The 27,603-nt window shown below is 48.6% G+C and overlaps 2 protein-coding genes across 2 annotated transcripts in view; both read left to right on the forward strand.

Annotated features, from left to right (window-relative positions):
* The window catches only part of LOC133524537 (E3 ubiquitin-protein ligase Ubr3-like), a gene marked incomplete at its 3' end in the record, with an annotated part of 79,236 nt that extends 65,197 nt beyond the window's left edge, over positions 1-14,039 (forward strand). The window contains exons 11-26 of the mRNA XM_061860622.1: positions 2,142-2,323; positions 2,705-2,829; positions 3,212-3,354; positions 3,893-4,056; positions 4,486-4,622; positions 6,398-6,561; positions 6,951-7,137; positions 7,802-7,911; positions 8,009-8,092; positions 8,592-8,742; positions 8,869-8,963; positions 10,515-10,659; positions 11,083-11,218; positions 11,496-11,756; positions 12,746-12,870; positions 13,105-14,039. Coding sequence (XP_061716606.1) covers positions 2,142-2,323; positions 2,705-2,829; positions 3,212-3,354; positions 3,893-4,056; positions 4,486-4,622; positions 6,398-6,561; positions 6,951-7,137; positions 7,802-7,911; positions 8,009-8,092; positions 8,592-8,742; positions 8,869-8,963; positions 10,515-10,659; positions 11,083-11,218; positions 11,496-11,756; positions 12,746-12,870; positions 13,105-14,039 — 3,144 coding nt within the window. The remainder of the gene's footprint in view (positions 1-2,141; positions 2,324-2,704; positions 2,830-3,211; positions 3,355-3,892; positions 4,057-4,485; positions 4,623-6,397; positions 6,562-6,950; positions 7,138-7,801; positions 7,912-8,008; positions 8,093-8,591; positions 8,743-8,868; positions 8,964-10,514; positions 10,660-11,082; positions 11,219-11,495; positions 11,757-12,745; positions 12,871-13,104) is intronic.
* Position 14,040: 1 nt separating this feature from the next.
* Positions 14,041-27,266, forward strand: LOC133524538 (proline-rich protein 36-like; the record flags this gene model as incomplete). The annotated part of the gene is made up of 16 exons (XM_061860623.1): positions 14,041-15,125; positions 16,154-16,361; positions 16,658-16,784; positions 17,018-17,143; positions 17,684-17,938; positions 18,796-19,037; positions 19,813-20,300; positions 20,344-20,545; positions 20,698-21,069; positions 21,222-21,593; positions 21,746-22,117; positions 22,401-22,510; positions 22,784-23,036; positions 23,295-23,434; positions 23,686-23,804; positions 24,537-27,266. Coding segments are annotated over 15 exons (4,470 nt in total), but the record flags the coding sequence as incomplete, so codon positions are not given.
* Between the last annotated feature and the right edge of the window lie 337 nt (positions 27,267-27,603).

Consider the following 27,603-nt stretch of genomic DNA (forward strand, 5'->3'; position numbering starts at 1 on the left):
CGGCACCTTAAGCTAATGGATCTTGCAAATTGTGCATTAAATACAATCATGTAAATGAAACTTTATGTATAGGTAGGTATTTGTTGCTTTTACTTGACGTAAGTCTGACGAGTAAGAATATAAATTAGACCGTATATTACGAGTAATACGAGTATTATTTACGCGTCGTTATGACTTTAATCACATTTGCTCGTAAAAGGTGGTTATTACAAGTAGGCGATGCGGTCCGTAAATCCTAAATTACGACCTAGGGCTATAATATACGTCCGAAATTAGGCAGAAGTTTTATTTTTTCCCCTTTTTTTCCTCACAAATGAAAAACATTACACGCACACACGCATACACGGGCGGTACAGGAATATTACGAACTCATGTTAATTAAGTCGTCGCCTTCGGTTTCGGGCTTCAATTCATACTCGTTCGTAATTTATTGTTTACCGCCCTTAATACACAATGTACAAATAATTACGTTATGGCGGACTTTTACAGAGTAATAATTACTATGTAGCAATATTTAGAGTTTAAAAAAAATCAGTTGTGTTAATTTAAGAAACGTCTGTCTATCTAAAGTCATTCCTTTCTTACAATAGTGCGAAATAAAGACCTGAGATTTATTGTTAGGCTGTATTGTAAATTCAATAGTTCAATTCTGGGAAAGAAAAAATAAAATAAAAATAAAACGTTTATTCACGTTTCATGCCTTATAAATATTTACAATATACTTCTGCCAAACCACAGAGTGGTTTGTTGGCAGACGAAGCTCCTATAATGTGCAAGCTAGGTAGTCTATATGTTACTTATATTTTTATCTATTTAACCCCTTACCGTATGCGCAGCCCTATATGGCCTATAATAGGTAAGTATACACTTTATGAAAATATGAGCCGTACTTTAGTTACAAAGGCTCTTAAACACTGTGCCGGCGCATGGCCGTCGGGCATGCGTGTGTGCTTTAAGATGCGCTAGGCAACAGAAAACTACCTCCAAAGTGTAGATATTAGTGGTGAAACTCCTAGTTTGAAACATAAGCGTAAAGTTTATCTTAAGTTTAAATGTACCTACTACATATTCTACATAACTTTAAATTTGTAATTGACACATGTAAACCTTTAACAGAAACAAGATCGGTCTTTCATTTTGAAGATAAATAGAAACATTTTGTCTTCACTCAGGTACATACTTATACAGCCGAGAGGCTATATTTATATTTATATAGGGTGAGAACCCTTTATAAATGTATGCCGTCTCCTCTCCAACGTGAATTTAAATCATAACAACAAGTGATAAATTCGGCGTATGACGGCGTATTCGGCGCAGACGGCAATCAAATTATATTAAGCGAAGAGGAAACATCAGTTACCCTCACAGCACGCACGAACGATCGTGACAATGCAAGATGCACGTACATGTCCCCTTCGTGCGAGGGGTCCGAGCTTCCGACCCCTATCGGGAAATAACCGGCTCGTGTAATCAAGCGTAGAACCTAAAATGTTAGCATAGCAATTATTATGCCTATGTCTATTCTACCCTATCTTTACCGCAGGCGTATTTGGGGAAGCGTCTACATATAATTATTATCACTTTTGCCAAAGTGTTTTAGTATCTGCTTTGAATATGATAGTAATTAACTGTCAAGTACCTAATGTAGTATGGAATGGAGATGATAAACCGATTTATCCCTTTGTTTATCGTATTGGACAAAGCGCTAAGATGATTAAAAATAACATATGGAAGACGCATATGAATCATACAGAGTTTTACGAAATGAGACTAAAATATTGACATATCTCAATTACGATTGTTTTTCGTCGATTATATAATAGGTATGCAATTTGAACCCAACTTTATACTTATATGAAATATTTATATGTATAACCCACTTACTTTGTTGTAAGTAGGGCATCAAGGCATAGGCACAAACAATTCCTTCAGCTATAACTCTCGCAAAATTGTCACCAATATCGTTTGTGAAGAAGTTCGATTGGTTGTATCCTGACCTAAAACTACTTATGTATATAAATATCAATAATTATTCTGCCGAATGTGACCAGCGAAACCACAGAATCTACAGTTTATGTAATTTGTGATCTGAACTAAGATTTCATGAAAGCCCAAACCTCAAAAGCACATTTTTTCCACAGAGTTTGTTCTACGAGATCCTGGCCGGCATCTGGGTACGCAACGGGCTGCAGATCAAGGGGCAGGCCATGACGTACATCCAGGCCAACTTTTGCAATTCCATGGTGGACATGGACATTTACTGGCTGCAGATCTGCGCCGCGCACCTCCCCGCCGACCAGTTCCTCGACATGTGCATCGACATGTAAGTCCATAGCCGTGCAAAATCTTTGCCTGCTTATTGCTTAAGCCAGAGTTCTTCTTCATTGCCGTACGCTCATGCATGACTGAACAGTGACAACACACGTCACTCAGCGCACACATAAACAGAAACACTTCACCAGCGCGCTTGAAACCCCAAACTGATCGACCCGAAGAATTATGTCTGTCCAATGTGTAGACGTAAGCCTCTTTCTTGTCTTTTTTGTCATCCGTCTAGAGATGAGACTTACTTAAGATTCTTAAGACTTCGGCGGTCCTTTGTAAATGTTGACCAGGGAGACCAGAAACGTTGGGTAATTTTGAGAAGAAGAGTAGCTGGATGGACTTTATTTGATGATAGTTAAAACTGTGTGAATATTTGCAGGTTTGGCGTCCGAGAGTGGCTGAGCATGGTGCCAATGCCACCGGTCCAGGCCGCCGAGCAAGACGCAATGGTGGAGGGTCTACTCACTTTCCTAGCCATCCTAGTTTCTTCGCGAACTAACCTTGGTAAACAACCAACCTAAACTGGGATTTCATATTCAGTTGATATTAAATTTCCACCAAAGGTCAAAATCTTCCGACTACTCCATGAAAGCCATGCATTTCGTATGCGAGCTTTTATATAGACTTAAAATCGGACCTCCGATTGGTTCTAGGAGTACCCGCATTTAGGAGGGACAGGGCATGACTCAATGTAACGTCACGAATATTGACGATGACGAACTACTTTCTCTACAGTCGCAAAAGCACTCTGACTCTTTGGATAGTATGGCTTGCATCCATCGACACCTATTCGTAGCCATCTGTTCTGCATAACCCTATAAATCTTGTTGTTTTTTTAATAACCCTTGAGCATTTCTCTTGCGTTTACCAGAGTTTTATCGTCCAGGTAACGACGAGCTAACGCAGTCGCGGCTGGAAGTTAGCACACTGCTAGCTGCTGGCGACAAAACTCACTCGCAACTCCTAGAACTAATGCCTGAGCGCTCCGGCAACGCACACACAAGGAACTTCGAAGTTGTCCTCAAAGAGGTAAGACCTGCAAGCCATTGTTCTTTATGCGATGTATTTACAGTCAGTCTCGATGGGAAATGAGCACGCTGCTGGCTGCCATCGACAAAACATACTCACAACTTCTAGAACTGACTGAGCGCTCCGGCAACGCACCCACTAGTTCTGTTTGTGTCTTAAGGTTGGCAGATACTACACTACAAAAACTGGACTTGTCATTAGCAGAGACATTTCGAACAAAAAGTTGGACCCATGGAAATACACTATTTTTAGCCTTTGCCTATATATCCTTAGCTAAATTGAAGCAGCTTTTGTTGTCATTTATAAATCTACTCACCAAAATAAGTAGTATATGAACTTCAGACTTCTGATCCTTATTAAATAACGAATGGTATACCTATTGTAAAGCGAAGTTCTGTCATCAACATGGAGCATCTTAAAGATGTACAGTCAGCAAACATACCTACAAACATGTAAGCAGGGGTGCAATAGTTTAGCTGATTGTACATGTACATGGTGCGGAGGTGTTCTTCTCGTTCTCACTTGAGTTTTGTTTCAGCTATCAACATACCGGCCGCCTCCGCGCGGCTCCGAGAACCTCGAGCAAGGTCTCTTCGTGCCCACCCCGCTCGTGTGGCAGAAGTACTACGACCCCCTGCACGTGCTGCGTCGTGCAGTCCACAGGAGGGACTTCCACGCCTCCATGGAGCGCTTCACCGCCTAGTAAGTTTCTTTATTGTCAACATATGGGCCAGATCTTGAAACAGAGATTTTACGAACCGACCGAGATCGTTGTCATCTCTCTCTCTGGTCGTTCCCTCATGACTGAGGATCGTGGTCATCACCATCTGACCTACATCTGGAGTGTATGATTTGCATCCTTCACTATAGAGCAAAATTTAGAAGATCGTTGTCATACCCCGAGGTAAGGTTCTTAAGTGGCAATCCCGGATGGAAGGAATCAGACATAGAATGCTTTGAATAAGTTGATGGTTTGGTCAAGATCGTGGAAGTTTTTAGGGTCGACTTGATGCTTTTGATGAAGTTCTTTTAGTATTTTATCATTCATGTTGAATTTACTGTGGAATATTATGATGAAGCCTCTAGATTCGAAAGGAGGAAGCATCTTAATTAATCGATTGTTTGTTTCAGTGTGCGCGAAAAACAAAAAGCATCAGGGCAGGCCAGCACGAGCAAGCCAGGCGAGGGAGCGGCGTTGTGGCCTCCGTTACGACCCGCGGCCGCGCCTCCTCCTGAAGCCGGGGACCCCCGAGCCATCTGCGCGTCAGGTACTTTTCGAACGATCTTTGTAACTTTCTTTCTAATTGAGTCTTCTTCTTTCAGTGTCATCTCGTATCAGAGGAAGGTTATCATAAGGGCCATATGGATAATATTTGATAGAGCTGCGCAAAATTATGATCGCGTTTGCTATTAATAGTACATTGTGCTGGCTGGAGGGCATTAACGACCCAAGTTTGCAATATTCTTACCGCCGGGAGTTACACACAATGTTTTTCATCACACTAACTAAATTTTAATTGAGATAATTTTCAAATACGTAGACATTTGAAACATTCGACATTCATATTAATATTGTTTGATATCATATAATTTGAATAGCATCGAAGGCACAACCTTATCTGGCATTTAGTTACCATTGAAAATTGTGTAAAAATATATAATGTGCGTTACACAGTGTTTTATATGTGGAGGCGAAATAAAAACAAAATTGTTGCTCTGAAAAGAGAATAGGTTTTTTTTTATTAACAATTACTTATTCCTAGCTTAACACATTGATTACAGTGGAACTTAAGTAAATATCTTAGGTACTCACCTGAAAAGAGAAACAACGTTAAAGCTATTATTCCACCAAGTATTTATTTCTAATTTTCTATTGAATTATAAATCCTATATGCGATCGTTACAATGCACTTTTTATTATGGAGTGTGGAATTAAGAGGAGTGACATCTCTTATAGTAGAACTGTTGTAAAAGTGTCCAGCTGTCAGCTATAAATAATAGTTCCAAATATCTCCAGAGTAGCGCTAGAGTAACTAAGAACCTAGGCGCTATTGACGGAGTGAAGTGCGCTGTCTATGATTTGATTTTTTTGTTCAAATATTCTAGGTCTTGTAGCGCCACCTATTTAAGGTGTTTTGATGACACTTTTTGGTACAAGTAGATTTATTTCCTTACCTTCCGTACTTTTTATGAACTTCGTCTGACATTCTGACGTTTAACCTGTCAACTGTCATCTGTCATTGACTGCCACAGATTAAGTACAAACTGAGGAAAGATGAATGAAGGTAACAATACTCCATTTACAAATATTTTAAACGGCAATTAAATTAATGAAATTAAATCTTTGTCTTCTCAAGGTGTCGGGCGAGCGCCTCGGCTGCCCGGTTATAACGTTTTGGGTGGAGGTGGCAATTGGGAGAGCGAAATAGAGCATGGCAACCTGCGCCCCTCCTCTCCTAATGGCCATACATTTTAATTTTTAGTCATAAGTTCTTATTTTTTTTTTTTTTCTCTTAGTACCTAAGTAACATAGTTTTAATTTTATACTAATAGTCGTTATGGATCAGTGATTCGAAATAAACGGTTTTTATTTTTATTTTTTTTAACATGAACAAAAATATTAAATAAGAAACGCCAGTATTTTAAAAGGAAACCTACATGGTTCGTAGGAATTAGTGACAGAATTAAAAAAAAGCTGTAACTCTTTAGGGAGTTAAGGCTTTTTTTTTCACAATCCATAACATTCGCGGGAACAATATAGATCATTGTCCTTTAGTACACCTGCATGAAATAAGATCTTTATCGAGCAAGTGGGATGAAAATCGTTTTGAACATTTTAGAATCATGGGCTACACCTGCATGTTTTTTTGTAAATCTTTCTCTCAATAATTAGTTAAAGTATTTCATATTTTTTGTTTCGTTTTTGTGTTCGGAGGGTACGGCCGGGCCGGCTCCGTTTGTTTTGCTCCCTCAGTCCGAGTCAGAGAGAGAGAGAGAGAGAGAGAAGGGAAGACCGTGTAGTGATGGCGTGGTGTGTGCGCAGGGGTGCTGCACGGCGCGCTGCTGGCCGTGCTGCACCGCGGCGTGCACCGGCGCGCGCCCGACGCCAGCGCGCCGCACGCGCCGCCCGACCACGTGCTGGCGCTGGCCGTGTACCTGCTGGACGTGGCCGCGCAGCTGGCCGCCGAGCGCGCCTCCGACCACGACGTGAGCCTCTAACATTATACCGAATATGCCCTCAAACGCATCCCCACTATTTTTGTTACATCCTGTATTTTTCTTTCATTATAAATTTTTGATGTCATATTGAAAAAAAAAAAAAACAATTGGGTACTTTTTTGTACTCAAAATTTGTTTCTTTAAGTTTTGACACCTGATCAAATTTAGCAAATGGAAATCGGGTGGCACGAAAAATATGATTTGACGCATTCCCTGGCAACGTTCTCGAAGCGAGCGACAGCGAGGAACTGTGTAAAGGAAAGCGACTACGAGCAGGGAACCCGTCCAGCGGGTGCCCGATACTTAACGTGTTAAAGTGTAATAAACGTCGTATATGTAGCACAGGGGATTAAACCGGAGTCGTGCCGTTGTTCCAGCTGGACGTGATGGTGGCGGGCGGCGAGGGCGGCTCGCGCGGCGCGGCGGTGTCGGGGCGGCCGCTGCTGGGCGCGCTGGGCGGCGCGCTGCCCGACAACGCGCGCACCGTGGTGGCGCGCCTGCCGCCGCCGCGCGCGCCCGCGCCCCGGCCCGGGCCCGTCTACCCGCACCACTGCCACTCCGACAGTCAGTACCGCTCCCCTCCTCCTGTCCGTCTACCCCGCTCCTGCCATCCGGAAATGCCCCGCGATCGAATGTCCACAGATTATCGGATCATGCCCACGTCTACAAATTCCCATTCGACGAACTAACCGACGCCAGAAGTCCTGCCGCAAATGATGAAGTTCGCAAATTTCAAGCGTCTTTCTCTATTACTCGAATTAAAACGTAATGTCTCATGACAGAGATAATTTCTCGAAATTAACAATTACGAAATCCGATTTCCACGATTGTAGCCCAGGCTCTCTCTTATCAGTCTCCCGGACATGTCCCGACTCCCGCTTTAGTATCATTATGATGTATTGATAGTCTTGTTCCTTGGTGCGGCGTCGGATCTCAACATTATGTACTCGGTTTTGAAATTTAACACCGAGCATGGAACGCTTCACAACTCTATACTACTCAGGTTTTATTATGCACAGCTTACCGCGAAGCCATTAAATCTCGCAACAGTCGGTTACAATTTGATTGTAAAACCAATTTAATCCTCCCCTTTGACTTGCTAACATCAAAACAATTACAACCACGCGCATACCTATAAGTTCTATGTATAGTATAAAATTGCGGCGGGCCGCGATTTTAACTATAAATACATATAACTGTGCCTAAAGCTTTTTACTTTTCGTGGCAGGTGACACGGAGTGGGAGCCGACAGAAACGGAATCAGCTCGAATATCACCGATGAAGTCAGCGCTGCTGTCCGCGATGAGCACCGCGCTGGCTGTGCCACCGAATTTAGATGTGAGTGTAGTAAGAGAAAGCCTCACCTACCTCTGTATGAACGTAATATATGTACTACAATATAACAGAACATATTTACAAGATATTGTGGTCGCAGATGGTGCCGAACTCGGCGGAGCCGGTGGACGCCGACGACCAGTCCGACGGCGGCGGCGACGCCACGCCAATCAGAGCTTTAGAGGTAACCACTCGCCGCTCCAGCTGTTGGCAGGCTGTCGCCGTCGGTACTCGAAAACCTTGCCTCGACAGCCATCGAACTATTGGTGCGGTATGACAGTTGAAGCGTGGAAAGGCCACGGTGAATCCTCGATTTGCGGCTGGGCGTAAACTTGTAATAGCTTTTTTGTGTTCAAAATTTTGAGTTTTTGTGAAAAGGACTTCTGATGAATACCGACGATTGTGGCGATCTATAGCGACGTGGAAAAATCTTTGTGTTGCGGAACAGCATATAACTATGAATGGTCTGTGAATGTACGAAATTCTTTGCGCCGAGCGTGCTTACTTTATTGACTTGATAAACCATACTTATTTTATTTTTATTTTATCATTGGAATCAGACTAACAATTTCGACGTTATTAAAAATTTAATATAAAGTCACTTCAAGATCACTTACCTTCTTTTTAATGCTAAAAAAACGAAGTATAGTGCTAACATTGCTAACTTATGGTGTGTTCTACAGAGTGGCAGTATCAGCTCAGCTGCGGAAGGCAGCCGAGCCCTCGCCCTGCCAATGCCAATGTCGGGCACTGACACTGACATGGCCGACGACATGTCGTTGGCACTCAACGAGCGGGAATCATCACCTCCTGCCTCGATACCTATCGAATACGGTAAATCAGTTTCCTTCACTAATTATTTAAAAAAAAAGTAGTTTAAAGTTTTCAATGTAATGCAATAAGCTCAATTTATATGTTAGGTAAAATAGAGGTAATCTAAATAACTTGTTAATTTCCCAGACGTGTCCACCCCCGAGTGGAGCGTGAGCCTGCGCGAGCCCTCGCCGCCGCCCGCGCTGCCCTGCGCCGCCCCCCGGCCCTCCGCCAACACACAGGTAACACTAGTCTTATTACTATTATTTATTCATTAACAATATTACAATTGTGTCTGAATATTTACTTTTATTTTATTTATACCACGACGGTGGCAAACAAGCATACGGCCCGCCTGATGGTAAGCAGTCACCGCAGCCTATGGACGCCTGCAACTCCAGAGGTGTTACATGCGCGTTGCCGACCCTTTAAAAACCTGTACACTCCTTTTTAAAGAACCCCATACTGTAGACCCTCGGGAAAACCTCGGAAGGGAGCTCATTCCACAGCCGGAGCGTCCGCGGGAGGAAATTCCTCTAATACTTAATCTAACATGCGTCAATTCTATAAACTATAATAAAAGATGAATTACAAAATGTCATACCAAATATCAAAACATCAATACGAAATAATTATTATTGAGTTATTTAAAAATGACAACTGTCAGTAAAATATTTAATAAATTCATCAATGGAATAAAAGCACTCCCGCAACAACAGCGCTCTTAATCTGCTTTTAAAAATATTCAGGCCAGTAATGTTCTTCCACTCACCAGGAAGTTTGTTGTACAGTTGTACACCCTGGCGGTGTGCGCAATGACGCCCTACTTTTAAGTTCGGCTGCAATTTACAATGTAGGTATTTCCGTCTTGTATTCTCCCGCACTCGTCTATCTTCAGTAGTCTCGTATTCGCCTAGACGTTTAACCAGGTCAGTAAGGAGCAACAGGCTGTACAAACACGGAACAGTTAGTATTCCCATCTTTTTGAAATGCTCTTTGCATGGCTCAGGTTGTGAAATTCGGACTATGGTCCTCCACTACAGTCACTGAACTATCGGCTTGTTTCCTGTCGATTCTTCTCTTTCTTTGCGCCTCTTCTCATTTCATTTGGGGCTGGTCCCGCCACTTTGCTTCGTCCCAGTAGGTTGCTGATATTTTTAACGACTGTTTCTCTAGGTTTCTTCACCGGGTGGCTTTTGGGCGTCCTGATGATTGTTCGCCTATGTCAATTTCAAGAATAATTTTTACTGGGAGATAATTTTCTCGATGCATTACATGCCCATTGCCCATATAAGTACCGGTTGTTTCCTATAGATTTTATGCAAGTCACATAACTCCCAGGATTTTGAAACCTAGTTCTGTAATGTTGCATACAATACTTTATGTACAACAGCAGATTAATTAACACGTGAAAATGCTGAACTGGAAAATTATATTTTTACAGGTTGTTTTTCAAATTAAATTAACAAAGATACAGAATTACAGACCAAACCTAGTATTTGTTTGTGTGAAGAAACAATAGGGACCGTGCGCGTTGGAGGGTCTGCCATCTTGTGGCCTGAGTCGGAACCATAAACATCTACATTTACACGTCACGTGTTTTCTTGTGCATAGTAGGTTCTGCCATCTTGTGGGCTACATCGGAACAATAAACATCATATTTACGCCTCGCGCCAAAAATCTGACGGCTCCTGTGCTGCCTCCTACAGTTCATGCACGCTCCCTATCGTTTGTTACCGTATAAAATAAAAAGATAAGATGATTTGAACGCTTAATAATTGTATAATTTGCAGGTGCAACTACATACGGGCACAGACGATTCGATCCCCGTCAACGAGTCCATCATCTCCCTGCTGCTGAAGCTGCACTCGCAGCTGTCCGGGCGGCTCGACTCGTTCTCTCTGGAGGAACCTGAGCCAGCGGCTGACGAGCCTATTGGTAAGCTTATTATTATAGTTATTACTTCAGTTTTTAAATTGTAACTCTGATGTTTCGAGAACGACCTTGTCCCCGTGGTCTCGGAGAAGACTGGCTAAAGTTGCCATGAAGATCTTCTAGCCGCGCGAGTTTTTCGAACTATCCGTATTAGTCTTGTTGTCGGTCTTCGTGTTGTTAATGATGTGTAAAAATCGAGAAAGTGTAAATCAGTATAATGAGTTGTTCTACGTGATTTTATCGGCGTATATTTATATTTTCACTCTCTGGCCTAAATGTTTAAATATCAAACTTTCTTTCACAGCGGAGGTCTGGATATTACCTTCGTCTGCCTTGTCTTTCTTTTACCCGTGCATCGAAACTGTTATGTATTCATGAAAATGAATGTGAAAACGTACATATGTATAACGTCGGTGTTCGTTAAAGGTGACGGTCCACATTTCATCGGCCAAGTGCTGCGAAAGCTAGCACGACTGGACGCGCGCTGCGCGGGCGCCATCGCCCACGTGCGGCACTCGCTGTGGCCGCACCAGCGCGAGCGGCAGGCGGAGCAGCGGGCCAGGTACGGACCTCTCTCAAACAAGTTCGCCAACACAGACTGATTCCCGACCGCGGACTCGGCGGGAGCAGCTAATCCAGGCCATCCATACATTGCGCTCGACCACATGTATCCATGGCCCTGGTGTGCCGCGTGCCGCGCCGCTGCGGCCAGTCGTCCTCCACGCTGGCGTCTAGCCAACCCGATGGCTGCTGCTCCACTGGCTAGGCGCCGACGCTCAAGAGACGCTCGGGGGTCTCTTTAAATCGTGTGTGCTATTCTTATGATTGTCTTTCTCCAGGGAACGCCGCGAAAAAGAAGAACGCTCCCGCCGCGCCCGTGAACGCCAACAGCAGATGATGAAGGAATTCCAGCGACGTCAGCAGCAGTTCCTCAGCGCCATGCAGCGGATGGACCCCGAGCCCATGGACCTGGACGCCGACGCCGACTACGACTGCGTCATCTGCAACACCAGCTCCGTCTCCACCCCGCAGCACCCCATCGGCAGGGTGGTGCTGCTGCAGTCCACCTCCGTGCTGGGCCACCGCCGCCGCCAGGACAGGTATGTGCCACGTGAAATACAGGACCGTAGACCAGCGACCATCAGACTATCACCCGAGGCCAAACAGTAAATGCAAACCTTTGAGGTATTAAGGCCACATCAATAGAAAACATACATTGATATTTACACTTCACGCCAATAAATTTTCAGCTCATTCTGTGGCGCCATTATTTACGCTATTTTTATTGCATAAAAAAATAAAATTATTTCCTAACCCAGTGTGTATTCGATACAGTTCGCTAGCCAACCAGGCGCGAAATTAAAACTTTACACTCACAAACTAATTTTTTTTTTTCAAAGATGTAATGAAACGTTGCTGTTATGTTCCTTATAGTAGGCTGCGAAGTATGACGTTTCAGGTGCGGCTAGGACAAGAGGTCGTTAATGGAATTTCATACAAATCTTGCAGGCCTAGGCCGGCAAAGTCCTCTTTTTTATTTTTTGGTGTTTTTATTTTATTTTTGTGTTTTTTTCTGTTTTGTTTTTCATTATTATTATTTTAGGGTTTCCTAAAGGGGAACGAAAATTTGATTATTTTTGCCAACGACGTACGGTTTAGGACATACAGTCCTATAAAGATTTCTGCATGACTGAAAAAAAAAATTATAGGGTATCTCCTAAACCGTGCGACGTAGCGCAAAAATATTAAAATTTTTGTTCCCCTTCGGGGCACCCCAAAGTAATAATAAAAAAACACAAAGGGAAAAAGCGTGCGTCGTAGCGACAAAATAATCACATTTTTGTTCCCCTTCAATACCCCACGCACTGAATAACCTATCACATTAGGACATGAAACAATCATCATCATCTTATTTTTATTATTATTTCATTGCAAGTTTGACAAAAGTACTATACATACCTCGGCGGAAGACGCGAGGTTGCCCGCCTCAGTTCTATCCGGCCTCGCTTCGCTCGGCCATCTATATGTCTTCGGCCGGCAACCCCTTTCGTCCCGGCCTCTGCAGTAATGTACTATTTCCTCCGAACAGTGGAGGCGCGCGCCTGGCACTGTCGGAGCGCGAGCGGGCGCGGCTCGCGGAGCAGCGCGACACGACGGCCGCGGCGCACCACTACCGCCTGCACGACGAGCTGCAGCAACACTTCGACCAGGAAGGTACCCTCATCCTGCCACTGTTCTCCACACTCTTGACTGCCGCGTTAACTTCTATGCGATCTTTCTTCATTCGTTGTAAATTATTATTAATATTAAAGGAAACGATCGACGATGTCTCTTCCCATCCAAGGACTTGACATCCAAAATGGATTGAATGAACTTAGTTGAGTCGCAAAATGCCGGCACGCAGTGTAAATAGGCCGCTATATAGTCCCCCGGGCGTGCGTGTTGCAGCGTGGCTGCTGTCGGTGTCGGTGGGGCTGGAGGGCGGCGTGCACGTGGCGTCGTGCGGGCACCACCTGCACGTGCGCTGCCTGGCCGCCTACCTGCGCTCGCTGGCCGCGCCCGCGCGCCCGCACAACCTGCACGTGGCCGGCGGCGAGTTCCTGTGCCCCGTGTGCCGCCAGCTGGCCAACAGGTACCTCACACGTGTTGCAGCGTGGCTGCTGTCGGTGTCGGTGGGGCTGGAGGGCGGCGTGCACGTGGCGTCGTGCGGGCACCACCTGCACGTGCGCTGCCTGGCCGCCTACCTGCGCTCGCTGGCCGCGCCCGCGCGCCCGCACAACCTGCACGTGGCCGGCGGCGAGTTCCTGTGCCCCGTGTGCCGCCAGCTGGCCAACAGGTACCTCACACGTGTTGCAGCGTGGCTGCTGTCGGTGTCGGTGGGGCTGGAGGGCGGCGTGCACGTGGCGTCGTGCGGGCACCACCTGCACGTGCGCTGCCTGGCCGCCTACCTGCGCTCGCTGGCCGCGCCCGCGCGCCCGCACAACCTGCACGTGGCCGGCGGCGAGTTCCTGTGCCCCGTGTGCCGCCAGCTGGCCAACAGGTACCTCACACGTGTTGCAGCGTGGCTGCTGTCGGTGTCGGTGGGGCTGGAGGGCGGCGTGCACGTGGCGTCGTGCGGGCACCACCTGCACGTGCGCTGCCTGGCCGCCTACCTGCGCTCGCTGGCCGCGCCCGCGCGCCCGCACAACCTGCACGTGGCCGGCGGCGAGTTCCTGTGCCCCGTGTGCCGCCAGCTGGCCAACAGGTACCTCACACGTGTTGCAGCGTGGCTGCTGTCGGTGTCGGTGGGGCTGGAGGGCGGCGTGCACGTGGCGTCGTGCGGGCACCACCTGCACGTGCGCTGCCTGGCCGCCTACCTGCGCTCGCTGGCCGCGCCCGCGCGCCCCGCACAACCTGCACGTGGCCGGCGGCGAGTTCCTGTGCCCCGTGTGCCGCCAGCTGGCCAACAGGTACCTCACACGTGTTGCAGCGTGGCTGCTGTCGGTGTCGGTGGGGCTGGAGGGCGGCGTGCACGTGGCGTCGTGCGGGCACCACCTGCACGTGCGCTGCCTGGCCGCCTACCTGCGCTCGCTGGCCGCGCCCGCGCGCCCGCACAACCTGCACGTGGCCGGCGGCGAGTTCCTGTGCCCCGTGTGCCGCCAGCTGGCCAACAGGTACCTCACACGTGTTGCAGCGTGGCTGCTGTCGGTGTCGGTGGGGCTGGAGGGCGGCGTGCACGTGGCGTCGTGCGGGCACCACCTGCACGTGCGCTGCCTGGCCGCCTACCTGCGCTCGCTGGCCGCGCCCGCGCGCCCGCACAACCTGCACGTGGCCGGCGGCGAGTTCCTGTGCCCCGTGTGCCGCCAGCTGGCCAACAGGTACCTCACACGTGTTGCAGCGTGGCTGCTGTCGGTGTCGGTGGGGCTGGAGGGCGGCGTGCACGTGGCGTCGTGCGGGCACCACCTGCACGTGCGCTGCCTGGCCGCCTACCTGCGCTCGCTGGCCGCGCCCGCGCGCCCGCACAACCTGCACGTGGCCGGCGGCGAGTTCCTGTGCCCCGTGTGCCGCCAGCTGGCCAACAGGTACCTCACACGTGTTGCAGCGTGGCTGCTGTCGGTGTCGGTGGGGCTGGAGGGCGGCGTGCACGTGGCGTCGTGCGGGCACCACCTGCACGTGCGCTGCCTGGCCGCCTACCTGCGCTCGCTGGCCGCGCCCGCGCGCCCGCACAACCTGCACGTGGCCGGCGGCGAGTTCCTGTGCCCCGTGTGCCGCCAGCTGGCCAACAGGTACCTCACACGTGTTGCAGCGTGGCCGCTGTCGGTGTCGGTGGGGCTGGAGGGCGGCGTGCACGTGGCGTCGTGCGGGCACCACCTGCACGTGCGCTGCCTGGCCGCCTACCTGCGCTCGCTGGCCGCGCCCGCGCGCCCGCACAACCTGCACGTGGCCGGCGGCGAGTTCCTGTGCCCCGTGTGCCGCCAGCTGGCCAACAGGTACCTCACACGTGTTGCAGCGTGGCTGCTGTCGGTGTCGGTGGGGCTGGAGGGCGGCGTGCACATATTTTAAAGAAAAAATCATGTCCGCCATCTTGGATTTCAAAATGAATGTCATCTTTGTCATCGGCACCCCGAGGAGTCTCAAAAATAATTAAAACATCAAATACTACATGATGCATATACTAACAGAAGCATGAAAAAAATTCTTGCATTTTAAATAAAGTCTTATACTAATCGTAATTTCTTTGAATAAGCTATAAATCATGTCCGCCATAATGAATTTAAAAATTTGATATCATATGATATATTTTTGTTTACACTGAAACAAACAATTAGCACATGTCGTATGCAATATTTTAATTGTGCACAAATTGATTGATAATTACAAGACACGCGTCAGCCCTCAAAATCATATCCCTGAATACTGACAATGGCGTGTATGAAACTCAGGGACCGCTCCTCCCGCCCCCTATCCCCTCGCACCCCGCACGGTTGCCCCGTTTAGACGCCTTCGTCGACCGACTGTATTATTTTTATTTTATTTATTTGGAGATCCAACAGCTGTGACATTAACATAGAAAAATATAGTAGATACAGGAAGCCAATTATAGGAACTCACAGGTAGTGACATAATATTAAACTAAGATTACGCACTATTGCAACCACATATGTGAACAAAGCGAATACAAATGATACTTAATAAGGATAATGTGGGAGTTCAAAATACTAATTAACTTAGTAACATAATGAGGTCTAAGGTAAAAGTATAAATAACAAATAAGTAATTAATAGGTATCCAAGAAGGCCACAACACGCTCACTCAAAAGACTCAAAGTATTTCTGCACTAAATTACGTCTCACGCTAGGAATGCCACAGTTGAATATATCCATATCCAATTCTTTAGATAGCTCATTTAGGTTACGACTGGCGCGTGGGAAACAACTATTCTGTCTATTTGGCTTAGACTGTGCTTGTGTTATGGGTCCGTTTGTAGCGAAGTATTAATAAAGTGTTGTCACGTCAGCGTGCTGCCGCTGCCGCCGCGCGGCGCCGCCCCGCCCGCCCCGCCCGCCCCGGCCGCCCCGCCCGCCCCGCCCGCCCCGCCCGCCCCGGGCGCCCCGCCCGCCCCGCCCGCCCCGGGCGCCCCGCCCGCCCCGGGCGCCCCGCCCGCCCCGCCCGTGCCGCCGCACGAGGCCGTGCGCGACATGCTGCTGCGCACGTACCCGCCGCCGGTAAGTGTCTACACTACACACTTCCTGAACACGATCCTGATTATAACATTACAATTTCGCTTAGGTAACTTAAGCATACACATTTTTGGTATTTATGTATGTCATTTTGTTATAATCATATCTGGAGCTTTATTTTTTCAGTGACGTATTATTAACTCATTAACGGTTGCTTGACTTGTTCTCTCGTATTGCTTTCTTAGATAGCAACCGTGTCAATTGTATCGTATATTCTTAAATTATCTGTACAGCTATACGTGTTAAGTAATATCAAATCGGCTATATTGTTGTGTATGCAGGCTCCTAGCGCGCTGACGGACGCCATGAACAAAGCGATGGAAGACATGACCGCGACGGCCAGCACGAAGCTGCGGCAACGCTACGGCTCCTCGCCGGCCGCCATCTTCACCTTTGTCACCTCGCTGGGTAAGCTTATACTTCGAAGGTTTGACAATATTGAGAACATTTATAGAATAGTCTAGAAATGTTATATGCATATCGCAAGTGAGAAATTGAATACGGAAGTATAAAAAATAAATTTTAAAATAGCTGCCATTACTAGGAGTATGAGTAGTATGACAGTAGTTATACTTTTTTGAGGTAGATCAATTATATTTATAACTTTTTATTAATTAATTAATTTGTTATATTGTTGGCAGTGCGCACGAACCTAGAATGCGAGTTGGTGCAGCGAGGGGGTTCTTTGGTGACGCCGGAACCCGAACCGGCTTCCTCCTCGACTGCTGAACCCAGGCCGCGCTACAAACCACGTAACGATTGCATAGGTAAGTTTACTATAATTGTTAGCCACATCCATGAACTTTCAATTCAATTAAATATTGATTACCAACAACTAAATTTGCAACAATACGAGACCAGAATTGTCTCTGTAGATCGAGTTTTAATATAAATCTGTAATTCAGTCTTTGAAAATTTGCAATTTTTTTGAACTTGAATTCGTAGGCTATGTGAGTGCAGGGAGTGTCCACTTTTCGTCTCGGGCGATGTCGCTTGACACGATTGCTCCTAAGGTCGAATTTAGTTCATTAGAATTCTTTGAGAAAGATACTCAATTTAAGCTCAGGGATGCATCCTTGAAATTAATGAAAAAAAAAAACATGGTGTATATTTTGCGTTTAAAATAGTAGTCTAATGCTATTAAATCGTTAGTCGTATGACGGAAAGAAATGTACGTATCGTGTGCACTCTTTCCGAGTAATATGTTATTTTCGCCATGAGCTTGCATGCACGGGCAGAGCATGGGTTCCCCGCTCACCGCCTCGCCGCCACCGGCGTACTGTGATAACGTCTTGTGGTGTCGGTAGTGCCGCTGATGGTGGTGGCGGGCGCGCACGCGCGGCTGCTGCGCGCGGGCGGCGGGCTGGGCGCGGCGGCCGCGTGGCAGGAGCTGTGGCCGCCCGCCCCGCCCGCCCCCGCCGCCGACACCGCCCCGCCCGCCCCGCCCGTGCCCGCGCCCGCGCCGCCGCAGCGCCCCGTGCCGCTGCTGCTGCGCGACCCGCTGGCGCTGCTCATGCACTTCCTGCTGCTGGCGCCGCAGGACCCGCCCTACATGCCTCCTCGTGAGTACCACGACTCTAAACGTCCTATAATTATCTTGATCAAGCCGGAGCTTTGGGCTTCTTGAACCCCTTTCAAATAGTAACGTTATACATTGACGCCCAACGTGGGGCGACCAGCCGGTGTCACCCGAGACGGCCGGATGCTGAGTGGAGGCGCGCATGCCCGGCCACGCGCCGCAAAGAAAAGGACAGAATGCGCAGAAAATGATATGTGCCAAAAACTTCGAATAAACATCAAAAATAAAATTCTAAATCTTTAAATTCATTAAATTCTTCCCGGCTCATGTAAAGCGACAAATTAGATTTAGAGTTGTTCTAGATTGACGACAAAAATACCTACAGTTTGAATTATGCAGGTAAGCATCAAAAAGCGCATCGCAATGTAACAGAATATGCACAGAAATGCAGTTCGGGACATCTTTAAAATCATTGAAACGAGAAAAGGGTATTTTATTTTTCATTTGTGAATTATCTCAAAAATATTAATTACGACGTAAAAAAAACTACGTTACAAGGTACAGCATTATAGTACAGGTATAAGCATTATAGGTACCTGATGTACGGGTCAGGTACATCATTTCACCATAAAATTGGCGATGCCGCTGCAGTAGCATACTAACTTTTTAGTATCATAAACCGCTAGTTGGTGATCACTCAATTCACTTCTCCTAAAACCAAAATCAAAGATAAGGTTATCTTAAATTAATTTAAATATGATATTGGCAGAAAAATGATTCCAATTTTTTTTTTTAGATTAACGTCACTAGAATATGTTCAGTAAAATAGTTATTGTTATATTAAAAACTACGATTTTATGTCAGTAATCGTACATGCTACAGCGACATTGAAATTCCCAGAGCACTTCACGTGCATAGTGCAGGCGCTATACGCGCTCAGCTACTACCAGATCGTGTGCCAGTTCCTGGCGTGCGCGTCGGCCGCCGGGCGCGCGGCGCTGGGCGGGGCCGGGGCGGCGCAGGGGGCGGGGCCGGCGCGGGCGGCGCGCCTGCTGCTGCGCGCGCTGGCCGGCTCCGAGCTGTTCACCGAGGACGAGCCCGGCGCCAGCGAGGACGTCGACGTGGCGCACATGGAGCGGCAGGTACCTGCCTGTCGAGTGTCGCTTCAAATAATGTATATGTGGGACTGCGTCCGGCATAAGGACGAGATTTGCTTGTATCTTTATACGAATAACCTGTCACGGCGTCCTTATGGCAAGTGACAAAGCAGGACGCTTTGCTGGCCGCGGTCAAATGTAAAGAACTTTTACAGTACATATGGGGCTACTTTATAGCACTAGTGCGAGAAGTAGCATATTATGTTACTATGTCGAACATTTAAAGGGCCATATGTACTGTAAAACGTTGTACGATACATGTGCGAATAGGTAATTCGCAACTCGTGTCGATTTAAAACACTCCCTTCGGTCGTGTTTTAATTTATCGCCACTCGTTTCGAATTTCCTATTTTTCGCACTTGTATCGTAATGTACTATTATGCCTGTTTTTTGACTACATGTTATTTGAGTTTTTGAACGCGGTGTGATGGGACTGTTTTTCTAAAATCTTTTTTGTTTAAAAGAGGGGTATAATGTCTTAATTGGTTCTTTTGTATCTGATGATGGGATCTTCTGGGATCGAAGATTTCCTTTATCACTTTAAATATAATAAGTAGTAATAGATTTATATCCGTGTATTTTGGGTAGTGGCATGATCATTTGCCTTTTTCACCATTGGAATTGCTTCCGAAGATGAAAATATCTTAAACTTGTATTTTTTTTTTGTAAAATCGGATGTTTTAATTGTTATCACTTTGAATGCACGCATTAATATGTGACAAAATGTATGATATATGGTTTAACCTGTACGTGTTGATAGCTCCAAGAGCTCCTGCTCCCGTTCCTGCGCGTGTCGGCCCTGCTGCGGCACCACCTGTACGGCGGCTCGCTGCCCGCCATCCCGGCCGCCGAGGCCGAGTTCCCGGCGCTGGTGCACTACCTGGAGCTGTGCACCGAGGCCGTGGAGGACGTCGCCGCCGCCGCCCTGCCGCCCCACGCGCCCGTGCTGGCCCGAGCGGCCGCCAGGAGGTACCCCCGCCTTTACTGTAGTTCCCGGCGCTGGTGCACTACCTGGAGCTGTGCACCGAGGCCGTGGAGGACGTCGCCGCCGCCGCCCTGCCGCCCCACGCGCCCGTGCTGGCCCGAGCGGCCGCCAGGAGGTACCCCCGCCTTTACTGTAGTTCCCGGCGCTGGTGCACTACCTGGAGCTGTGCACCGAGGCCGTGGAGGACGTCGCCGCCGCCGCCCTGCCGCCCCACGCGCCCGTGCTGGCCCGAGCGGCCGCCAGGAGGTACCCCCGCCTTTACTGTAGTTCCCGGCGCTGGTGCACTACCTGGAGCTGTGCACCGAGGCCGTGGAGGACGTCGCCGCCGCCGCCCTGCCGCCCCACGCGCCCGTGCTGGCCCGAGCGGCCGCCAGGAGGTACCCCCGCCTTTACTGTAGTTCCCGGCGCTGGTGCACTACCTGGAGCTGTGCACCGAGGCCGTGGAGGACGTCGCCGCCGCCGCCCTGCCGCCCCACGCGCCCGTGCTGGCCCGAGCGGCCGCCAGGAGGTACCCCCGCCTTTACTGTAGTTCCCGGCGCTGGTGCACTACCTGGAGCTGTGCACCGAGGCCGTGGAGGACGTCGCCGCCGCCGCCCTGCCGCCCCACGCGCCCGTGCTGGCCCGAGCGGCCGCCAGGAGGTACCCCCGCCTTTACTGTAGTTCCCGGCGCTGGTGCACTACCTGGAGCTGTGCACCGAGGCCGTGGAGGACGTCGCCGCCGCCGCCCTGCCGCCCCACGCGCCCGTGCTGGCCCGAGCGGCCGCCAGGAGGTACCCCCGCCTTTACTGTAGTTCCCGGCGCTGGTGCACTACCTGGAGCTGTGCACCGAGGCCGTGGAGGACGTCGCCGCCGCCGCCCTGCCGCCCCACGCGCCCGTGCTGGCCCGAGCGGCCGCCAGGAGGTACCCCCGCCTTTACTGTAGTTCCCGGCGCTGGTGCACTACCTGGAGCTGTGCACCGAGGCCGTGGAGGACGTCGCCGCCGCCGCCCTGCCGCCCCACGCGCCCGTGCTGGCCCGAGCGGCCGCCAGGAGGTACCCCCGCCTTTACTGTAGTTCCCGGCGCTGGTGCACTACCTGGAGCTGTGCACCGAGGCCGTGGAGGACGTCGCCGCCGCCGCCCTGCCGCCCCACGCGCCCGTGCTGGCCCGAGCGGCCGCCAGGAGGTACCCCCGCCTTTACTGTAGTTCCCGGCGCTGGTGCACTACCTGGAGCTGTGCACCGAGGCCGTGGAGGACGTCGCCGCCGCCGCCCTGCCGCCCCACGCGCCCGTGCTGGCCCGAGCGGCCGCCAGGAGGTACCCCCGCCTTTACTGTAGTTCCCGGCGCTGGTGCACTACCTGGAGCTGTGCACCGAGGCCGTGGAGGACGTCGCCGCCGCCGCCCTGCCGCCCCACGCGCCCGTGCTGGCCCGAGCGGCCGCCAGGAGGTACCCCCGCCTTTACTGTAGTTCCCGGCGCTGGTGCACTACCTGGAGCTGTGCACCGAGGCCGTGGAGGACGTCGCCGCCGCCGCCCTGCCGCCCCACGCGCCCGTGCTGGCCCGAGCGGCCGCCAGGAGGTACCCCCGCCTTTACTGTAGTTCCCGGCGCTGGTGCACTACCTGGAGCTGTGCACCGAGGCCGTGGAGGACGTCGCCGCCGCCGCCCTGCCGCCCCACGCGCCCGTGCTGGCCCGAGCGGCCGCCAGGAGGTACCCCCGCCTTTACTGTAGTTCCCGGCGCTGGTGCACTACCTGGAGCTGTGCACCGAGGCCGTGGAGGACGTCGCCGCCGCCGCCCTGCCGCCCCACGCGCCCGTGCTGGCCCGAGCGGCCGCCAGGAGGTACCCCCGCCTTTACTGTAGTTCCCGGCGCTGGGGCACTACCTGGAGCTGTGCACCGAGGCCGTGGAGGACGTCGCCGCCGCCGCCCTGCCGCCCCACGCGCCCGTGCTGGCCCGAGCGGCCGCCAGGAGGTACCCCCGCCTTTACTGTAGTTCCCGGCGCTGGTGCACTACCTGGAGCTGTGCACCGAGGCCGTGGAGGACGTCGCCGCCGCCGCCCTGCCGCCCCACGCGCCCGTGCTGGCCCGAGCGGCCGCCAGGAGGTACCCCCGCCTTTACTGTAGTTCCCGGCGCTGGTGCACTACCTGGAGCTGTGCACCGAGGCCGTGGAGGACGTCGCCGCCGCCGCCCTGCCGCCCCACGCGCCCGTGCTGGCCCGAGCGGCCGCCAGGAGGTACCCCCGCCTTTACTGTAGTTCCCGGCGCTGGTGCACTACCTGGAGCTGTGCACCGAGGCCGTGGAGGACGTCGCCGCCGCCGCCCTGCCGCCCCACGCGCCCGTGCTGGCCCGAGCGGCCGCCAGGAGGTACCCCCGCCTTTACTGTAGTTCCCGGCGCTGGTGCACTACCTGGAGCTGTGCACCGAGGCCGTGGAGGACGTCGCCGCCGCCGCCCTGCCGCCCCACGCGCCCGTGCTGGCCCGAGCGGCCGCCAGGAGGTACCCCCGCTTTTACTTTATACTTGCACTCACAATAAAATAAAATGCATAAGGACCGAAATCGGAAGGGATTGATTTAACTTTAAAATAAAATTAAGTGCAGGCACGTCGTATCGGCCATGATCGGTTCTTGTCAAGTAGCATTTCTTTCAATCTAGAAAATGACTGAATGCAGTTTCGAATGGTGGATATCCGGTAGAATGACAGAACGTAAATTTGACGTATAATGTTGCTAAATGAAAGATATATTCGTAAGCAATTGTAATGTGACAGGCTCAGCCAAGCGGCCCGCGGCGGGCGGCTGGCCGTGCGGCGTATCCTGCGCGCGCTGCACGTGGCGTGGCTGCCGCCGGCGCTGCTGGCGCTGCCGCGGGACTACGACCGCCTGTTCTCCTACTACCACGAGCGCGTCTGCCTGCAGTGCGGCGCCGTGCCCAAGGAGGCCTCCGTGTGCCTGCTGTGCGGCACGCTCGTCTGCCTCAAGCAGCCCTGCTGCCGCCAGCACCAGGTGGCCGAGGCCGTGCAGGTGAGCCGGCCGGCCACACGAGGCTACCGAGACACCACTACCGTTTGCCCTAACATAAGAATCTATTTTTCTATACAGTCGTAATTGCGTTGTGGGTACATAAATAGGAATTACCGATCGCATAATTGGCGCAGTCGGTAGGATTACTGTTATACGTCCTGTTATATTTACCCAGTACTGTCGTAAAATCCAACGCGGCTCTTGCTAATGTCAACTGTACGGTGCGTCGAAGTAAGCTAAATGATTATTATATTTCAGCACGCCATGGAATGCGGAGGCGGCACGGGCATCTTCCTGGTGGTGACGTCCACCTACATCATCGTGATCCGCGGCCGGCGCGCCTGCCTGTGGGGCTCGCTGTACCTGGACGACTACGACGAGGAGGACCGCGACCTCAAGTGAGAACAGACACCATTCCTAATATTTCTAATAACCGGTGAACCTTACGTCTTCCCAATAACATTTGCAAAATCCCGCAACATACTCTTAATTGCCCTATTTCATTGTAAGCCGCACGTCTTGCAATAAATTGTCCGAATCGTCAGGTAATAGTGCGAGTGATATATTTTCATTTAGGTTTTGAAAAATATATATGTAATTAATTGCCTTCCTGGTATACGGGAAAAATAACTAAATGTAATGTTTCCAGACGCGGCAAGCCCCTATACCTATCCAACGACCGCGCCGAACTACTTCAGGCACAGTGGCTGGCGCACCGCTTCGACCACACCAAGCGCACCTGGGTGTGGCACCGCGACTCGCTGTGAGGTACGTGTCGAGTACACACTACAGTACAGGGGCCGGCTCTAGGTCTCAGATTTTAACCATTTTGTTACTTTACCCTTGCACTCGTATGATTCAGTAGGATAAATGCCTAGATATTGGTTGAAATTCGTTTAAAAAATTGACGTGACGGCGACGTCACAACGCAACGGCGACCGGCGCGCCCCCCGCCCCGCAGCGAGCAGCGGCGGCCAGTCGACGTGGCGAGCCCGGTGTGGCGGCGCGGGCTCGCGGGCGCCCCGGGCTCCCCGGGCTCCCCGGGCTCCCCGGGCTCCCCGGGCTCCCCGGGCTCCCCGTGGGGCCGAGGCCTGCACAGGCCGCGCGTGCCCGAGCGTACACAGCCGGAGGTTTATTCCTGACCCCGTTCCCCGGGGAACGCTCCGTTATCCCGCCGTATCCGTTAAGTGTGAGATTCTTGGTAATAATAAAAAGCGCGAAAAACGCCATTTAGCTAAGTTAACTTGTGTTTTCTATCAGCTCATCCTCCATATCCTGAGTTAGCCTGCGAACCTTCCCTGAGCCCCTCGGGCTGAAGAATATGTATGGTCGCCCTCAATGACAACCGTCACAAAAAATATATTTAAAAGTTCCGTTTTGAAAGAAACTCCCAAAATAAGGTCAAATGGTACGTTGTTTAATCTACGTTGTATAATTAGAGTTTAATCTTTGTATCTTTCATGAAGCTAGAATATTAAAAATGAAACGTTTTGTTTCCAGTGCCGACCTGAAGCTGCCGGCGACGACGACCCGATCTCTCCCGCGCCACGCGTCGGCGACCACACGAACCTGCAGGACTGGGACAGCCGAGGAATTTGATTTCTGTGTCACTTCCTATTAAGTTCTATAATATTATTGTCACTAGGACAGGCTAGCGGATTTTATATTGATTGCCATCGTGACTAGGTATAAAGTGCCACACTAATCAAATGCCACTGTTTTTACTGCAAACTACGCCAATACTAACGAAACTGATCTGAATATCGGTCATATTTAACATAAAATATTTATATAGATAGACAAATGGCATATTGTATAATTGTTAGAACCACGCCGCTCGCTATACATTGAGTATTGCTTCAACGACATCTTTCTTAGATTACTGTTTATTTTTAGATATAGCTAGGGTGTATATATATTAGTTAGCCTACTGTCAACCTCCGATGGAGTTGATTTGTGATTTTTATATTATATTTTACCTTTTACCTGCTTCGACGAACGACATAGATTATGTCAGATTGAGCTGTTTTTTTCTTTGACCGCTTATATTGACGGCCATTCTAAACTCGAGAAAATCGAGTAAACGAAACTGAGAGTCGTAGACTCTATAAAAGTTTTTGTTTTTAAATGTGATCTTTGCCCTTTTGTTGTCTCACCCGGGCATCCATTTTTATCTATAGGACTGTTATGTCACATACTTTACAGTACATATGGGGCTACTTTATAGCACTAGTGCGAGAAGTAGCATATTATGTTACTGTGTCGAACATTTAAAGGACCATATGTACTGTAAAACGTTGTACGATACATGTGCGAATAGGTAATTTGCAACTCGTGTCGATTTAAAACACTCCCTTCGGTCGTGTTTTAATTTATCGCCACTCGTTTCGAATTTCCTATTTTTCGCACTTGTATCGTAATGTACTATTTTAATCATCTAGATCAAAAGTTGCAGTTTCTCCTTAAAATGATATCAATCTAGTTTTATCCCGGCCACAACGGAGCACCGCAAGTGTTGGCTCCGGCGACGATATGTTGCGAACAAAATGGCGACCTGCAGCAATTGTTTGTTGTACATACGCCGTCAATTCGCTGGCTGTGAATGTAATTACTGTTGACTCGGTTGCCGACAACTTAGATGTAACATATTAAATTATTATTCTTTATTATATCAAATATCAAATATCAAACATTTATTCAGCAAATAGGCCACAGGGGCACTTTTACATGTCCATTTTTACAAACAATAAATTAAAAAAAAAACAATTACAAATATCGAATCTATGAAATAATAAATACTTTATTAGAGATGTATACTGTCTCTAAATGTCAAATTACACAAAAAAAACTATGATAAAAAAATAAAACCATAAAATACTAAAATTCTTTAGAGATGTATAAGTCTCTAAGTGTCGGAGATAAAATATAAAAATATATATTAAATTATCCTTAGAGATGTAGAGGGTCGCCAAGGCTTGAATTCTTATATAAATAATTAAAAGACAAAAAAATTAAAACAGACAAGAACCGAATGAAGTGTCTCACGTTAATGTCACTCAAAAGTAAAGTTACATACTTTAACATAACCATATATTCTTACTGGGTATCATATGTCCACTCCAGCGTGTGATCTTGTTGTGGTATGACCACATCTCACTAATTGTTTTGTGCAATTTTTGATTAAAAATGCTTGCTGTAGCGTTCGTTGAATATCTCAAACTGGTCACATAATTACGTAACCCGCTGGAGTGGACACGTTTCCTTATAATATAATCCATTCGTACCATTATTTATATTCAACGGCAGTTTGACAAAAGTACCGAGTGTATTATTATGATCGCTTCTAACTTTCTAATCATGTTGGTGTTCATTAAGTTTGTATAATAGTTTTACACACAGAGTTCATGCAAATTGTGTAACCATTGCTCCGTCTGGAACTAGTTATGTTTTGTGATTGCAAAGATCGGTTGGTGGGTAACATTTATAACTGGGTAACTATTTGAATTTAATGGTCAATATAGGCATTTAAAAGTCGTTTTCGCATGTCTATTTAGACACTAGTGCCTTTGATCGATCGATGCAACATATAATAATGAACGCTGGATTCGCAGCGTGATTGTGTTATCTTAATATTTGTTACTGTATTCTGTATTCAATAGTGTTTAGGATCTGATATATCTCGTGCAATCCGGATTTTGGCATTATTATAGGTTACGATCAGTTTGGAGTCAAAACGTTATGTTGTTGCTGAGACGTGTTTATGCGATAAATAATTTAAAAATTTTAATTAATGTTTTAATTATGTAGAAATTTAATGTATTTTTTTAATCAACGAATTGCTGATCCTGTGAACTTTGAATAGATTTTAGTGAAGCTGGCGTGCATCTAAAAAAGGACGTAGGCAGTCAAGACTGCGTTAGTGTTAAACTGTATGGGGTGTAGTCAAAATTATTTTCAATTATTTTACGTTTTATATCTTATTCTTGACTGCCTATGTCCCTCCAGTTTCTGTATGAAAAAAGTATCCTTAATATACGCCTACTTGAAGTGACTTAGCCTTAGGACACTGTTAGAACACTTGCTAAGTTAAATCAAACCCTACGTGTATAGCGACAAAGTCTGTTTTCGTTTCACCCGAGTGCTAGCACCAGCGACTAAATCAATGATTGTTAACTCTTGTATGTATATTGTTCATGTATATATTCAATAATTAAAGTTGTTGATATTTCACTACTGTTTTATTTGGCCGCATTGTATCCTGGGCACGGTAGAGCGTGAGAGTCAGAATGGCGGGTGTACCTAAATTAAATTAAATGAAAAGCATACCATATTTTTGTACCTAATTTGTACTATTTAGTACCTCCTTTAAAAAATAAATAATAATAATAATAAAATGCTTTATTGCACACTACAAAAAAAAATGGTACAAAGTATGTAAAGGTATAAATATGTAGGTAACAACAGGCGGACTTATCGCTAAACAGAAAAAAAAAAATACCTCGCAGTACTTAGTTATCACCAAAAAACAGTACACCCGCCATCCTGACAGTTTGACTGGCGGGTGTAC

The sequence above is a fragment of the Cydia pomonella genome, chromosome 13 (genome assembly GCF_033807575.1).
Source record: "Cydia pomonella isolate Wapato2018A chromosome 13, ilCydPomo1, whole genome shotgun sequence".
NCBI classification, from domain to species: Eukaryota; Metazoa; Arthropoda; class Insecta; order Lepidoptera; family Tortricidae; genus Cydia; species Cydia pomonella.